This window comes from Eurosta solidaginis, chromosome 2, assembly GCF_040869045.1.
Source record: "Eurosta solidaginis isolate ZX-2024a chromosome 2, ASM4086904v1, whole genome shotgun sequence".
Classification (NCBI taxonomy): Eukaryota; Metazoa; Arthropoda; class Insecta; order Diptera; family Tephritidae; genus Eurosta; species Eurosta solidaginis.
Genome location: NC_090320.1, coordinates 308979759 through 308995798, shown reverse-complemented (window position 1 = coordinate 308995798; position 16040 = coordinate 308979759). Strand labels below are relative to the sequence as shown.

The 16040-nt window shown below is 41.1% G+C and overlaps 1 protein-coding gene across 1 annotated transcript in view; it reads left to right on the top strand.

The window, feature by feature from the left end:
- Myo31DF (Unconventional myosin ID) overlaps positions 1-16040 on the top strand; it is a 90587-nt gene that overhangs the window by 55644 nt on the left and 18903 nt on the right. The window contains exon 8 of the mRNA XM_067769067.1: positions 969-2363. Within this exon, the coding sequence (XP_067625168.1) occupies positions 969-2363 (1395 nt within the window). The remainder of the gene's footprint in view (positions 1-968; positions 2364-16040) is intronic.

Genomic DNA, 16040 nt, shown 5'->3' with positions numbered 1-16040 from the left:
TAAAGACTAAAAACTGGAAAATAAAATAAATAAAAAAAAGTTTTTTAGTTAAACGGTTTTATTGAAAACAATACTTACTTGAAGTAATAATAATACTAAAAGCTAGAAAATAATTAGGTAGGTCCTAGGTACTAGTCATCACACTCCTCATCAATCTAGTGCGTTGATCAGACAATTAAATAAAATTGTTGGACGCGTCAAATTTCTATTGATAGTCATAAGTAAGACCAACTGAACGCTAATAAGGTTATGTTACGCCTCACATTTTTAGAATTTCACACGCCCAGCGCTTTTTTTTAATTGTCTGCTCAACGCCCTATATTGATGAGGAGTGTGATGTCTAGTACCTAGGACCTACCTAATTATTTTCTAGCTTTTAGTATTATTATTACTTCATGTAAGTATTTTTTTCAATAAAACCGTTTAACTTAAAAAAATTGTTTTTCGTTATTTATGGTTATGTTTTTCATGGTTATATTTACGAAGGAAATCTTTTGATACATTTTCTGTGGTTTGCCCGAAAATGTACTGACATGCACAGATTTTTCAGGGCTGAAAACGGCGAAACTACAGAATTTAGGTGAAAAAATTATCTATATTTCAAATTTTCATCTCATAATCTTAAGGTACAAATAAAAAATAACTCACACGTGCTGGACTATAAGTATATTATATCTACGTTAATTTCAAAGTTAATCACAATATTATAGAGTATGTATGTACATATATGTTCAGCGAAAATGCTCTGTACGAAGTGCGTTTTATTATTATCTCTAGTTATGTCTATTGCAAGAAAAAGATCTGTTTTGCTTGGACATGAAAGAAATCTTTTGATATGTCGTAATTATTTTTGGATATTAACAACACTGGAATATACCTGTATCTTGATATGTTCAGAACTCATTCCCTTATGTATATGTATTTATGTGCGTTAGACACTAATGCTCCTTTATTTATTTTCAACTCAGATAATTTGCGATTTGATCGAGCAACCGCATAAAGGTATGATCGCCATTATGGATGAAGCCTGCCTGTCGGTTGGTAAGATCACCGATGAAACGCTTCTAGGTGCGATGGATAAAAACCTTAATGCTCATCCACATTACAGCAGTCGTCAATTGAAGCCAATGGATAAAGAGTTAAAGCACCGGGAAGACTTCCGCATAACACATTACGCCGGTGATGTTATTTATAACATAAATGGCTTCATTGAGAAAAATAAGGATACGCTGTACCAGGATTTTAAGCGACTATTGCATCACTCGAAAAATGCTAACTTGAGCGTAATGTGGCCTGAAGGCGCCCAAGATATTAAAGCGACTACCAAACGCCCCCTTACAGCAGGAACACTTTTTCAGCGCTCTATGATGGAATTGGTGAGCACACTTTTGAAGAAGGAGCCATTTTACATTCGTTGTGTTAAACCTAACGATATTAAGAGTGCCAGTGTATTTGACGATGATCGCGTTCAACATCAGGTCCGCTATCTCGGTTTGCTGGAAAATGTGCGAGTGCGTCGGGCTGGGTTTGTTCACCGACAACGATATGATAAGTTTCTTTTGCGTTACAAAATGATCTCTCAATATACGTGGCCAAATTTCCGGGCTGGTAGCGATCGCGATGGCGTAAGAGTTCTTATTGAAGAAAAAGGCTTTGCCAATGATGTTAAATATGGACATACAAAAATATTCATACGGTCACCTAAAACATTGTTCACGTTGGAACAACAACGTAACGAAATGATTCCTCATATTGTTACATTATTACAAAAGCAGGTACGTGGGTGGATTGCTCGTCGTAGTTATAAAAAAATGATTTCGGCACTCGCCATCATTAAAGCTTATAAAACATACAAATTACGCTCCTATGTCCTTCAGCTCGCTCAACGCTTTCGTAACGCAAAAAATATGAGAGACTATGGAAGAAACATTCAATGGCCGCGTCCACCATTGGCTGCACGGAAAACAGAGCCTCAATTACGACGAATATTTAATAATTGGCGGGCTTATATGATACTTCGAAAGTACCCACGATCTGAATGGCCGCAACTACGCTTACAAATCACGGCTGCAACTGCCATAAAAGGCCGTCGTCCTCATTGGGGTCAACAACGTAAATGGATTGGTGACTATTTGGCTAACTCACACGAAAATTCAGGCTATCAGTCTTATACTACTAACGCAAAGAACCTAAGAAATAGCGAAGCATATAATGCGATTTTATTTTCAGCTTTTGCAAAGAAATATAATAAACATAATAAGTCATCCGATCGTGCTTTTATCGTAACGGATGCAGCAATCTATAAACTGGATGGCGCCAAACACAAATTTAAAAACATGAATCGCTCCATATCGATTAAAGACGTAAGTAAAATCTTTCTTTGTATACCTATGTATATATACATAAGCATATATTTATATATATCAACGAATCTCACGTTTCCTTGGTGACGAGATCATCTGTTGTTGTGTTTGTTATTGGCCGAAGAAGATTTGATATAAATGAATGATATGCTCCACCTATCACAAGATCCTGGGTTCACTCACCGGGCAAAGCAATATAAATATTTTAGAAACAAGTTTTTTCAATTAGAAGAAATTTTTTCTAAGCGGGGTCGCTCCTTGGCAGTGTTTGGCAGGCACTCCTAGTGTATTTCTGCCATAAAAGATTCTCAATGAAAACTCATTTGCCTTGCAGGTGCCGCTCGGAGTCGGCATAAAATAAGTAGGTCCCGTCCCGCTAATTTGTAGGGAAAACTAAGTAAAGGAGCACGGCGCAAATTGGAAAAGAGCCTAAAATCTCTTCGGAGGTTATCGTGCCTTACATTTATTTTTCATCAAATAACAATTTCTCATAATTGAAAAATATACCTATTTTGCTCGTAAACTAAGGAAACTATATATTTTTGTTCTCATAAACAACTTACAACAACGCCCAAAATACTTTTTGTTGAGTTACATAAGAGAGAAAAGTATTGTAACGAATTTACTTGCAAATCCTCTTATTTGCAACCCTCTGCTAAGTTCGTATCGCTAAACTGTTGAATAAATAACTCCAATATTGAATAATTGAAAAATGGCCTTTATTACAGTATTTCACAATAACACTTATACTTTAAAACGAATAGCAAGCTTAATAACCAAACTGATTGATAGCTCAAATGAAACTCTACTATTCAAAATAATTCTGCTATAGCTCGCTAGATAGCGCTTAATCAATAACTGATTGATTCCTCAACTCAAACTGAATTACAGCGCCTCTTCATCTGTTGCCTTTTATACCCTTTGGTTTCCTCGTTCGCATTTTTCCAGAATGTACTAGCATTGTCCATGAGCTCTCAAACCTCTCAGCTATAACTAAAATTGCACAATTTTATACATCTTTTAGGCGCTTCCAGAATCTACTAGTCCAGTAGCTCTCAAACTTCTCAGATATATGCATGTGTTTGCGCATTGACTCTCCGCTGCTCGTATTCGTACATGGTACATATGTGTAGACGCAATTATTTATTCGTTTATGTAGATACATAAAGATTGAATTATTGATGTGAATGTTTGTAGTTTACAGTCTCTCGCGCGCACATAGGCGTATAAGTAAATGCATCTGTGTGTGACATCTCTCTGGGCTGCCTTATATATGTGTATACTTGATTTGATTATTAACGTAAATACTGCTTGGCATGGCCTTAGCATCGCCTTAGTCATGGGATAACTTAGTGATGCTAATATCCGTGACACTGCCCTCCACCTAAGTCTGATCGTTCCGATCAGACAAATCTCTCGATCTAAACGTTGCCAGCCTTTCCAAATGGACCACTTTCATTTTGGTTCGTGGTTTACCGATGGTTTGTATGCGGTACACTACATCGTTGATCCGTTTTACAACTTTGTATGGGCCTTCCCAATTACACTGCAATTTCGGGGACAAACCTTTTTTACGTTGTGGGTTGTATAACAGCACCAAATCTCCTTCCTGAAAAACTTCTGAATTAATTGCTTTATCATATCTGGCTTTCATCTTGTCACTCATAATCTTTGTTCGTTGCCTTATCAGATCATGTATTTCTCTTAGCTCTTCTTCCAAATCACTAGTGGATTTCCTGACATTTCTCTCCGCATTGGCATCTATCCCAAACTTCAAATCAGCTGACAGTCTAAGGTCATTGCCAAAAATTACTTTTGCAGGGGTTTGGCCCGTTGTCTCATGCACTGCTGATCGGTAAGCCATCAAGAATAATGGTATGCGGGTATCCCATTCTTTATGGTACTTGTCTACTACTTTCCTTAAGTGCTCCTCCAATGTTCTATTGAATCGTTCTACCATACCATCGGATTGAGGATGCAATGCAGTTGTCCTTGTTTTTCGAATGTCCAATGACTTACACATTTCCTGGAACACAGCTGATTCGAAATTCCTGCCTTGGTCAGAAATAACTCCATTGGTACACCATACCTTGCAACCCATTCGTTTTTAACCACTTCTGCTACTGTTTCTGCTTCTTGGTTTGGGATTGGGTATACCTCTGGCCATTTACTGAAATAATCCATAACCACCAGTACGTATTTGTTTCCGCGGTTGCTAGTAGGAAATGGACCTGCGACATCCATGGCGATCCTTTCAAATGGCGCACCTGAGTTATATTGCTTCATCTGGCCATGACTTCGTGTTCTGGACCCTTTCGCTCTGCTGCAAACCTAGCAGTTCGCAATCAACTCAGTGACCGACTAACGGCAACCAACCTAATAGAATCTCTCTTTAATCTTCTCGAGCATCTTCGTGATCCCAAGATGACCTCCGCTTGGGCCATTATGCAGCTCACTGAGCACGTCAGGAATCCTCTTTCTGGGAACAACTATCAGTTTATTCTTGTATTTACCATCCTCACTCTCCCATACTCGATGAAGGCAACCGGATATCAATTCTAAACTGTTCCACTGTGCCCAATGTGACTTCGCAATGGGACTCTCTGCTGACATCTCTTCTCTGTTTGGTCTTTCATTTCGTTCGAGCCCTTGCATAACACGTGACAGATCTGCATCTTCTAGCTGGCACTTTCTTAGCTGTTCCTTGTCCCATTCATCTGTACATGTTATATTCATTAGCCGGACATCTATAATGTCTTCTTTAGCCTCGGCTTTTGAACAGTGCTTGCATTCCAAACTACATGGTCTTCGTGACATTGCATCAGCATTTCCATGGGTACTACCTTTTCGATGCTCAATGGAAAAGTCGTAGCTTTGTAGTCGCTCAATCCACCGTGCCAATTGGCCTTCCGGATTACGGAACTGCAGAAGCCATTTCAACGCTGCGTGATCTGTCCTGACACGGAATCGCTGGCCGTAGAGGTATTTGTGAAAATGTTTAATGCACTCTACCAATGCCAACAGCTCTCTCCGCGTAACACAGTAGTTCCTCTCTGGTTTTCCAATCGAACGGCTGTAATATGCAACTACCTTCTCCTGTCCATCGACCAGTTGTGATAAAACGCCTCCTATAGCATATCCACTCGCATCTGTATCTAGAATAAATGTTGCTCCTGGAATCGGATATGCTAACATTGGGGCAGTGCATAAACGCTCCTTCAATGTTTGGAAAGCCACTTCTTGCTCCTTCTTCCATTCAAAAGCTTTGTTTTTTCTTGTAAGCTCATGGAGGCTATGGGCTACGCTGGAAAAATTTGGTACAAATCGGCGGTAATATGTGCACAGCCCAAGAAAACTTCTCAATTCATGTAGGTTCTGTGGTCTTGGCTAATCCTTTACTGCCTCTATCTTTTCATTCGATGTACAGACACCTTCTATAGTTACCTTGTGGCCCAAATAATTTACTTCCTTTTTAAACAGCGTACACTTTTTGGGACTTAACTTCAGACCAGCGCCAGCTATTCTCTGGAAAACCTCCTCCAAGTTCTTAAGATGTTCATCAAAACTCTTGCCCAATACGATGATGTCGTCCAGGTACACCAAGCATGTTTTCCAATGTAGTCCTTTCAGTACCTGGTCCATGAGTCTCTCAAAAGTAGCTGGTGCATTACAAAGTCCAAAAGGCATCACTGTAAATTGCCAAAGACCATCACCGACACTGAAGGCTGTTTTCTCTTTATCTTCCTCCTTCACCTCAACTTGCCAGTAGCCGCTTTTCAAGGCCAGTGTGGAAAACCATTTCGTACCAGATAACGAGTCCAGAGTGTCGTCAATTCTTGGCAACGGGTAGCTATCCTTTTTCGTAACGTCATTCAACTTCCGGTAGTCCACGCAAAACCTCATTTTTCCATCCTTCTTCTTTACAAGTACTACCGGTGAGCTCCATGGACTAGCTGATGGTTCGATGACGCCGCTGTCACTCATTTTTTGTATGATTTGACTCACAACTTCCCGCTTCGCTAGTGGAACACTACGTGGAGCTTGACGGATCGGCCTCGCATCTCCAGTGTCAATTTGATGTTTCACAACATTGGTGCACATCCATGTTCTTATATCGCATCGTCTTGCTTTGCATATCGATTTTGATGCCTTGGTTGATTAAGAAGTCCACTCCAATTATGATTTCATCAACAATACCTGCCACTATAAAATTGTGTAGTACCGTGACGTTCCCAATTGCTACTTCACATTCTACTTCTCCAATTACCTGGGTGTCTTCTCCAGTGGCTGTACGCAATATTGCTCCATGCAATGGTCTTATCTTCTTGTTGACTAAATCCGCTCGAATGATGGAATGAGATGCACCCGTATCTACAGTCAGTAAACGTTCTTTCCATCCACATGTCCTCCGACAGTAAGATTGCTCGACCTTCTTCCAATTTGTGAGATAGAGATTATGGGGCATTCAATTGAGGGAGTCAGCTGTCGCCCCTTGCTGCTGACTCGCTTTAGTTTAACGATTGATTTGTCTTGGAGATTTGCTCATCTTCTTCTGCTCTGCGTTTACGACCACCCACATTGTTGGAACTGTTAGGGTTGGTGTTGCAATAACGCGCAATATGCCCTGGCTTTCCACACTTAAAGCATTTGACTGCATCATTATTCTTCTGCTGCGTACCCTTCAATGCTTCCAAAATTGCGTCTACCCAGTCTGGCTTTTCCACTTCCACGCGATGAGCTTTGTACGCTGGCTTACTCAAAAGTGAGGCTGTTTCCTGAGTCAGTGCATGCGATACCGTTTCAGCAAACGTTAGTTTTGGATTCGCATATGTAGCCCGCTTCGTTTCCACACCTCGTATGCCATTTATGAAGCTCTGGATTTTTACCCTTCCAGTGTATTCCACGGGTGCGTCTGAATTTGCAAGATGAGCCAATCTTTCAATATCTGAAGCAAACTCCTGGAATGTCTCATTTGCTTTTTGCGGTTTTGCAACTCAATTTGGAATATTTGTTTCCTATGCTCGCTTCCGTAACGTCTCTCTAAAGCGCTCATCAATGTTTCGTAGTGGTTCCGCTCGTACTCTGGGATGGTCTGTAAGATTGCCGCGGCAGGCCCTTTCAGTGCCACGAACAGAGCTGCAACTTTATCTTCAGCATTCCATTGGTTCACTGCTGCGGTCTTCTCAAACTGTAGCTTAAAGACCTGAAAAGGAACAGAACCGTCAAAGGATGGTGTCTTTACCTTTGGATTACTCGCTGAATCAGCTGGGCGGTTTAGTTGTAACTGCTCCATACGACCTTTTAGCGCTTCTATTTCGGCATCAATTTTGTCCTCGAGTTGTAAAATTTTTGCATCCTGCTCTTCCAGTTTCACAAAGAGCTGCGATGATACCTGTTCCGAAATTTGTGCCGACATTTTAAATATACGTGCCTCTTGCGCTTCCAGTTGAGATGCCAAATATGTCTTCTGTTCTTCCAATTGTGATGTTGGGATACCATATACGTCTTCTGTTCTTCAAGTTGTGAAGAAATTTGTGTTTCCTGTGCTTCAATCTTCGATGTTATTCGTGTCTCTTGGGATTCCATCTTTGATGACATATACGTTTTCTGTTCTTCTAGTTGAGATGACATATACGTTTTCTGTTGTTCTAGTTGAGATGCCAGTAGCGACGACATTGATGCTACTGTCGATGTTTGTGCAGATATTGCAGCCAATATCATGTTCAAGTCTGTGCTCGTAACTGTCTGCGATGTTTCGTTTTTCTCTTCAATTTTTGTTGTTGTTTCGTCCCCATCAGGATAAAAGACGAACTCGTCCACATCAATTCCTTGCGACTCCATTACCTCTCGTAGCAGTGCTTGAAGTTCGATCTTATTGCCGGTTGTATTTAATCCACGGTTCTCCAACTCCTTTTTCAGTTGCTGGATCTTCAATTCACTGAACTTTGCCATGTCCAAGTTGTATTCCCAATCTTCGGAATTTATTCAACAATTCCTCTTCTGACACCAATTGTAACGAATTTACTTGCAAATCCTCTTATTTGCAACCCTCTGCTAAGTTAGTATCGCTAAACTGTTGAATAAATAACTCCAATATTGAATAATTGAAAAATGGCCTTTATTACAGTATTTCACAATAACACTTATACTTTGCAACGAATAGCAAGCTTAATAACCAAACTGATTGATAGCTCAAATGAAACTCTACTATTCAAAATAATTCTGCTATAGCTCGCTAGATAGCGCTTATTCAATAACTGATTGATTGCTCAACTCAAACTGAATTACAGCGCCTCTTCATCTGTTGCCTTTTATACCCTTTGGTTTCCTCGTTCGCATTTTTCCAGAATGTACTAGCATTGTCCATGAGCTCTCAAAGTTCTCAGCTATAACTAAAATTGCACAATTTTATACATCTTTTAGGCGCTAGTCCAGTAGCTCTCAAACTTCTCAGATATATGCATGTGTTTGCGCATTGACTCTCCGCTGCTCGTATTCGTACATGGTACATATGTGTAGACGCAATTATTTATTCGTTTATGTAGATACATAAAGATTGAATTATTGATGTGAATGTTTGTAGTTTACAGTCTCTCGCGCGCACATAGGCGTATAAGTAAATGCATCTGTGTGTGACATCTCCCTGGGCTGCCTTATATATATGTATACTTGATTTGATTATTAACGTAAATACTGCTTGGCATGGCCTTAGCATCGCCTTAGTGATGGGATAACTTAGTGATGCTAATATCCGTGACAGTATAATGACATAGGAACTAGAATTTTCGCAAATTTAATTCTTTGCATACGTATCAAACAGCGTCTAATAGGAAACCCCGCTTTCTCTGTAACGGGTTAGGCTAGAGTTATCAAACAAAAAATTTTTGATAGGCCAATTCCTTCCCGATATGAGAAAAATCGGATATGTATAAAAAATTTCAAAAATAAATATTGAAAAATGTTTTGATAAAAAAACATATGAGGTGGGTTTTGTCGAAGGCTGAGGTAGCACTCAGTCAATCCAGGGTCAAGTAGAGGTCCCACAAACCCCCACTTAATAAGAACACAGTTGTTATGTGTTAATGACGAATACACGCAGACACACACGGCTTGACGGGTAGTGAGGGCAGCAGCTTTACGTACAAAGTTGGCGGGGGAGGGAGGCGAGCGGCGGCTAACGGTCGTTATAATAGCAGAGGGGTCGGTACGGCGGGATCAGCACGGCGGCCGGACGGCGGACAGTATTAGCTGGCAGATTGGTACAGCGGTATGCAGTCGGGGGATTAGCACGGCGGCTGGACGGCGGAGAGTATTAGCGGACAGATTGGTACAGCGGTATGCAGTGGCGGGATTAGCACGGCGTCTGGACGGCGGACAGTATTAGCGGATATGGACGCAGTGACGGTACCAGCGAGCTGGTTGGACGGTGGTGAGGGAACTGCGGCAAACGGTCGTCGTAGCAGCGGCGCAACGGCGGTAGGATAGCAGGCGGCCAACGGTCATCGGAGCAGCGGCGCAACGGCGGTAGGATAGCGACGGCAACAACGGTCGTCGGAGCAGCGGCGCAACGGAGGTAGGATAGCGACGACAACAATAGGGCAACGGAGCGCGTACCAGTGGCGTGGCCAAGGCGAGATGTCGGTGCAAACTTTCTGCCTGATTACCTTCTAGGGGGGGGGGGGGGGTGACCAGTAGCGGCGGTTGCGGGTGGCGGCCTCCTGCGAGGACGCTGTCTCAGTGGCGGCGGCGGAGGGACCTGCGAGGAATGAATAAGAGTTCTGGTTAATGCCGGTTCGCCAGCTGGACGCCACCGCCTCCATGCCCGCACGAATGCAGGGCTGGACGCGGAGTTGTATCAGCAGGAATTCCGAAGGCCGATACATGGGCTGAGGGGAAGTGCACCTTAGTGCACAGCGGTAGCCCCTTTAGCTGCTGGACCGGTCGACGGCCGGGCCGGGGTGGAGGGGAAAAGGGCCGGATGGTCATAAGTCGGCGTTGTCCCCGCAAGCAAGGGGAGACCAGTACCAAGGCAGCACCCCTTCAACTCAGCTAGTCAGGAGGAGTGACTGGGTTGCTTAATAATGCAACCACTTCCTCTGACTAACCTGCGAGGAATGAAGTGACAACAGCCAATTCATTCTCTTTTATACTGCTTCTGCTATGATGCGAGTGAGAAATGAACCGCTAATTGGGTACTTCAGTTTGCCATTTACCGTGAGTTGGCGTACCGTGTGCATATTATTGTTATCGCCAAATGCTATTCGCATGCATTGGTATGTAGCTGCTGATGTTGGCTACCTGTTAATGTACTATGTATGTATACTCTCAGGCGTAGGTGAAAAAGGGTTAGAGTGGGGGTATCAGGCGTAGGAGAAAAAGGGTTACAGTGGGGGTCATATTATTGTAACGCTACGTTACAAACAATTTTGAGTTTTTTATCCTTAAAATCAGTCCTACTATAGATCTTGAGTTGCTGAACTATAATTTTCACTTTAACGGTCGCCAAACTGTATGAGGTTGATAGGTTTTCATTGCATTTTATAGGAGCGAAGATTTAACTCGTTACAAATAACCCAGAAAATATATGCACCTTCGCTCATATAAATAAATTGCACCTAAAACGATGGCATACACTTCGTAATATGTAATGTAATATCTACTCCTATACGGCTAGGACAATATTCTCGCAATAGTTTTGAATTCGAAAGCAAAAAAAAAACATCCTATAAAATGTTTGTGATTGTAGCAGCATAACTATGACAAGTATATAACAATCTCGATTCCTTTATTGCATTACGAACTACCTTTATCCAACCAAAGTAGTAGTGCTCTTGTGTTCAAGTACAAACGGGGTATAAAAATTTAATCAAGTAGGCAGATCTATTTTTCTATGTTGTATTAAAATGTTATATTTGTTTCTGTAACCAAGTGCTAATAAGAAGAAAATATGTATTTATATTTGCTAGCAAACAAGTTATATAAATGAAAAATTATGAAAATTGCTTGTTATGCCGATTTCACACGGAGGCTTAATGAAATAATTAATAAAATAAAATTTGTAAGCAATAGAAAATAATTTATTTTTGATTACGATACTTGAATTATTACCGCAGTTACAGCTTCGAAATTGTGGTGAAAAACTAAAACTAAAAAAGGTGGAGCTATGCATATTGATTTAAACTGTGAATCGATGTTGCTGGCGACCCAAAGTTAGCTCAAATACCATAGTTGAGCGAGTTCGCTTCGTTAATATATAACCCACATAGTTGCAAAGTTTCAGCGACTGCTCGAGCGTTAACTCAGAAATGGATGAGACCACGAAAAAGTATTTCAGGCTGGACCTGTGGAGAGAATTTCATGGTGTTCAACTTCGAACTGAGCGCGAAACTCGAGCAAGCCATAGGAAGCGAGGTATTTGCGAAGTAAAAGTAAATTTTGCGCACATGCGACTTATCTTTGATTTTAACATAATGTCAAAATAAAGGAGTATGCAAATTTCCAAGCCTTATTTCAAATTCTGAGGTCGAAACGTTAAATGGCTGGAGTAATTTTAATTCTGTTAATGAATCAATATTGAATACACATTTTTTTCAGCGCCATAACAATTTGAATTTGAATAATTTTCAGGTTTCAATTTGTGAGTGTAAATTTGTTTTTTATACCGAAGCGCTCGTTCATAGTACAGGTTAACAAGTATGATATTGTGGCGAATATGAGTGACACTAAGTGATACTCACATCCCTAGTCTTATGCTAAGTAAATGAAGTCACAACAACAATAAAGCAGGCAGTCACTTGTATCTACATAAACGAATAAATCATTACGTCTACACATATGTACGTACACGCAGCAGAGAAGAGATGCACAAACACATGCAGATATCTGAGATGCTCCCAAAAGTATGCAATTGTAATTGGGGAAGTGTCGCTCACAAATACAAGCATATGAGAAGCTATATACGTGCATCTGTAGTTATAATTATATGGCGATGACTAAGTAAATTCTGGAAGCGCCTAGAAGATGCCACGAGGAAATCGCAGAATATAAAAGCACCAGCGGTAGAGGCGCTACGAGCAGTTTCGATTAAGACGCTATCTAGCGAGAAACAGCAGTATTATTTTGAAAATCAGTTTCATTTGAGCTTTCAATCAGTTTGGTTATTAAGCAAGCTATTCGTTGCAAAGTATAAGTGTTATTGTGAAGTACTTTAATAAAGGCCGTTTTTCCATTATTCAATATTGGAGTTATTTAGCGATACGAACTTGGCAGAAGATTGCAAATAAGGGGAATTGCAGTAAATTCGTTACAATTGGTGTCAGAAGAGGAATTGTTGAATAAATTCCGAAGATTGGGAATACAACTTGGACATGGCAAAGTTGAGTGAATTGAGGATCCAGCAACTGAAAAAGGAGTTGGAGAACCGTGGTTTGAATACAACCGTCAATAAAATCGAACTTCAAGCACGGCTACGAGAGGTAATGGAGTCGCAAGGAATTGATGTGGAGACGAGACAACAACAATGAAGAGAAAAGCGAAACATCGCAGACAGTTACGAGCACAGACTTGAACATGATTTTGGCTGCAATATCTGCACAAACATCGACAGTAACATCAATGTCGTCGCAGATGTCAGAAATGTTGTCAGAAATAACATCGAAGATTGAAGCACAAGAAACGCGTATGTCAGAAATGTCGACACAGATTACATCGAAGATTGAAGCACAAGAAATCCGTATTTCAGAAATGTCTCAAGAAAGGCGTATGTCAGAAATGTCGACACATATTACATCGAAGATTGAAGCACAAGAAACGCGTTTGGCAGAAATGTCGACACAGATTACATCAAAGATGGAAACACAATTGAAAGAACAAGAGGCACGCATAACAGTACAACTCGAAGCGCAACAGGCGCGTATATCATCAAAACTCGAAGCGCGTATGGACGAGAAAATAACGCAGTTTGTGGAAAAAATCGAAGCCGAGGTGGATGCTTTGAGAGGTCGTATACAAGAGTTGCAATTAAATCGCCCAGATGTTTCAGCAAGCAATACAAAGTTAAAAACACCATCCTTTGACGGTTCTGTTCCTTTCCAGGTCTTTAAGCTACAGTTTGAGAAGACCGCAGCAGTGAACAACTGGAATGCTGAAGATAAAGCTGCAGCTCTATTCGTAGCATTGAAGGGGCTAGCAGCCGAAATCCTACAGACGATTCCCGAAGGAGAGCGGAACAACTATGAAGCATTGATGGCTGCTGTAGAACGACGTTATGGAATCGAGCATAGAAAACAGATATTCCAAATTGAATTGCAAAACCGCTACCAAAAAGCAAATGAGACATTGCAGGAGTTTGCCTCAGATATTGAAAGATTGGCTCATCTTGCAAATGCGGACGCACCCGTGGAATACACGGAAAGGGTAAAAATCCAGAGTTTCATAAATGGCATACGAGATGTGGAAACGAAGCGGGCTACACACGCAAACCCAAAGTCAACATTTGCAGAAACGGTAGCACATGCATTGACTCAGGAAACTGCCTCACTATTGAGTAAACCAGCATTCAAAGCACTTGTGGAAGTAGAAAGGCCAGAGTGGGTAGACGCAATATTGGAGGTGCTGAAGGGATCGCAAAAGCGGAGTGGAAGCGTTATCAAATGCGGGTCACATTGCACGTCATTGCGACACCGGTCCTAATAGTTCCAACAATGTGGGTGGCCGTAAACGCAAAGCTGGAGGAGATGAGCAAGAGCGTGCCAGATGTAAAGAACGAAAACTTGCCCCAGCTATTGAGTGCCCTGTGATATCTGTGTCGCAAATTGGAAGAAAATCGAGCAGTCTTGCCGTCAAAGGAAAGCTGGATGGCAAGGAGTGTGTACTGACGGTAGATACGGACGCATCTCATTCCTTAATCCGATCTGACTTGGTTAACAGGAGAGTAAAACCGTTACCTGGAGCAAGGTTGCGTACGGTCACTGGCGAATATAACCAAGTCCGAGGAGAAGTGGTATGTGAGGTATTAATTGGAAAGGTCATGGTTTTACACAAATTCATTGTGGCGCATATCGGTGATGAAGTCATATTGGGAGTGGACTTCTTGGTTGACCATGACATCAAGATCGATATGCAGATGAGGGTGATGCGTTATAAGAACCAGGATATACCACTTAACTTCAGTTTGCAGAAAGAGTTCAGTAGTAATCGAGTACTGATGGAAAAGACTCGACAAAGGCCACGAAAGTCAAAGGCAAAGGTTGATAGATCGAATGGGCCAAATAAAGCAAAATCAAAAGTACTTGCGAGAGAAACAGTGGCATTGACAAAACCTAATGCGAGGGTAGTTTTAAGCCAGAGCGCACTACTTTTGTGAAACGTGGGAACGATACTGATTATGCTAAGCTAATCCGTCAGGCGCAAGCTCTACGGAGTAGTTCATTGGCCCAGCAACAGAGTGCGAGGGAACGAAACACAGGTACGACAAGGAAAATAATTCGGAAGGTTTCCTAGAGGGAGATTTGGTACTGCTATAAAACCCTCACCGGCGGAAAGGTGTTCCATCCAAGTTTCGGTGCAGTTGGGAAGGCCCGAACAGAGTTGTGAAGACAATCAGTGATGTCATCTACCGCATACAAGCAATTGGGAAACCACGAAATAGAAGAGTGGTACATTTGGCGATGCTAGCAGCGTTTAGATCGAGAGATTTGTCTGATCGGGACGATCACAGAGTATAAAAGCACCAGCGGTAGAGGCGCTACGAGCAGTTTGGATTAAGACGCTTTCTAGCGAGCTATAGCAGTATTATTTTGAAAGTCAGTTTCATTTGAGCTATCAATCAGTTTGGTTATTAAGCAAGCTATTCGTTGCAAAGTATAAGTGTTATTGTTAAGTACTTTAATAAAGGCCATTTTTCCAATATTCAATATTGGAGTTATTTATTCAACAGTTTAGCTATACGAACTTGGCAGAAGATTGCAAATAAGGGGAATTGCAGTAAATTCGTTACAATATGTATGAGAAGGAAACAATGCCTTTCTCTTTCTAACACATTGACACTTCGGTCAGCGTCAAACTAAAACTATTGTGGAACTCAGTGGAACATGCGTTTGACACTGAACGAAGTGTCAAAATTACCGGGGTTGCTGTCGTGGAAGCAACGCAGGGAAACAAAAAAAAAGGACCGGAATATCAGATTTGGGTTGCTGTGATGGTAAATTTTTTTGAACGAATTTAGTATATGGGTCCTACATAAAATTATAGAAAAGTCTTGAATTGGGGTATCTGAGGACGCGTAGTTCCAGTAATAAGAATACAAACACGGGCACTAAGTTTTTCTACCTGTTCAAAAGTTCTCAGCGAAAAACAGTTTGAAACCGAGGTCGACTGCAATAACCCGTCCAAAAATGTGGAAAGAGAAATGGAAAGACGCGTTTTGTCCTGTTATCAATAGTTCAAAGGCGAAAAAGTATTCGAAAGGCGAAAAGTATTCGGAAGCGAGGCAAAAACGCGTCTATTAATACCTCCCCGACGGTTTTGGTAGTATTTTAGCAATCGTCCCCGGTAATAAAATATCACAATTTGTTAATTAAAATTGTTCAAAACATATGGATTTGAATAGAGATGTAATTAAGTTGTCGTTTGAAAGCAAATAAGGATATTTCTTTGTAATTTTATAATAAAAATTTT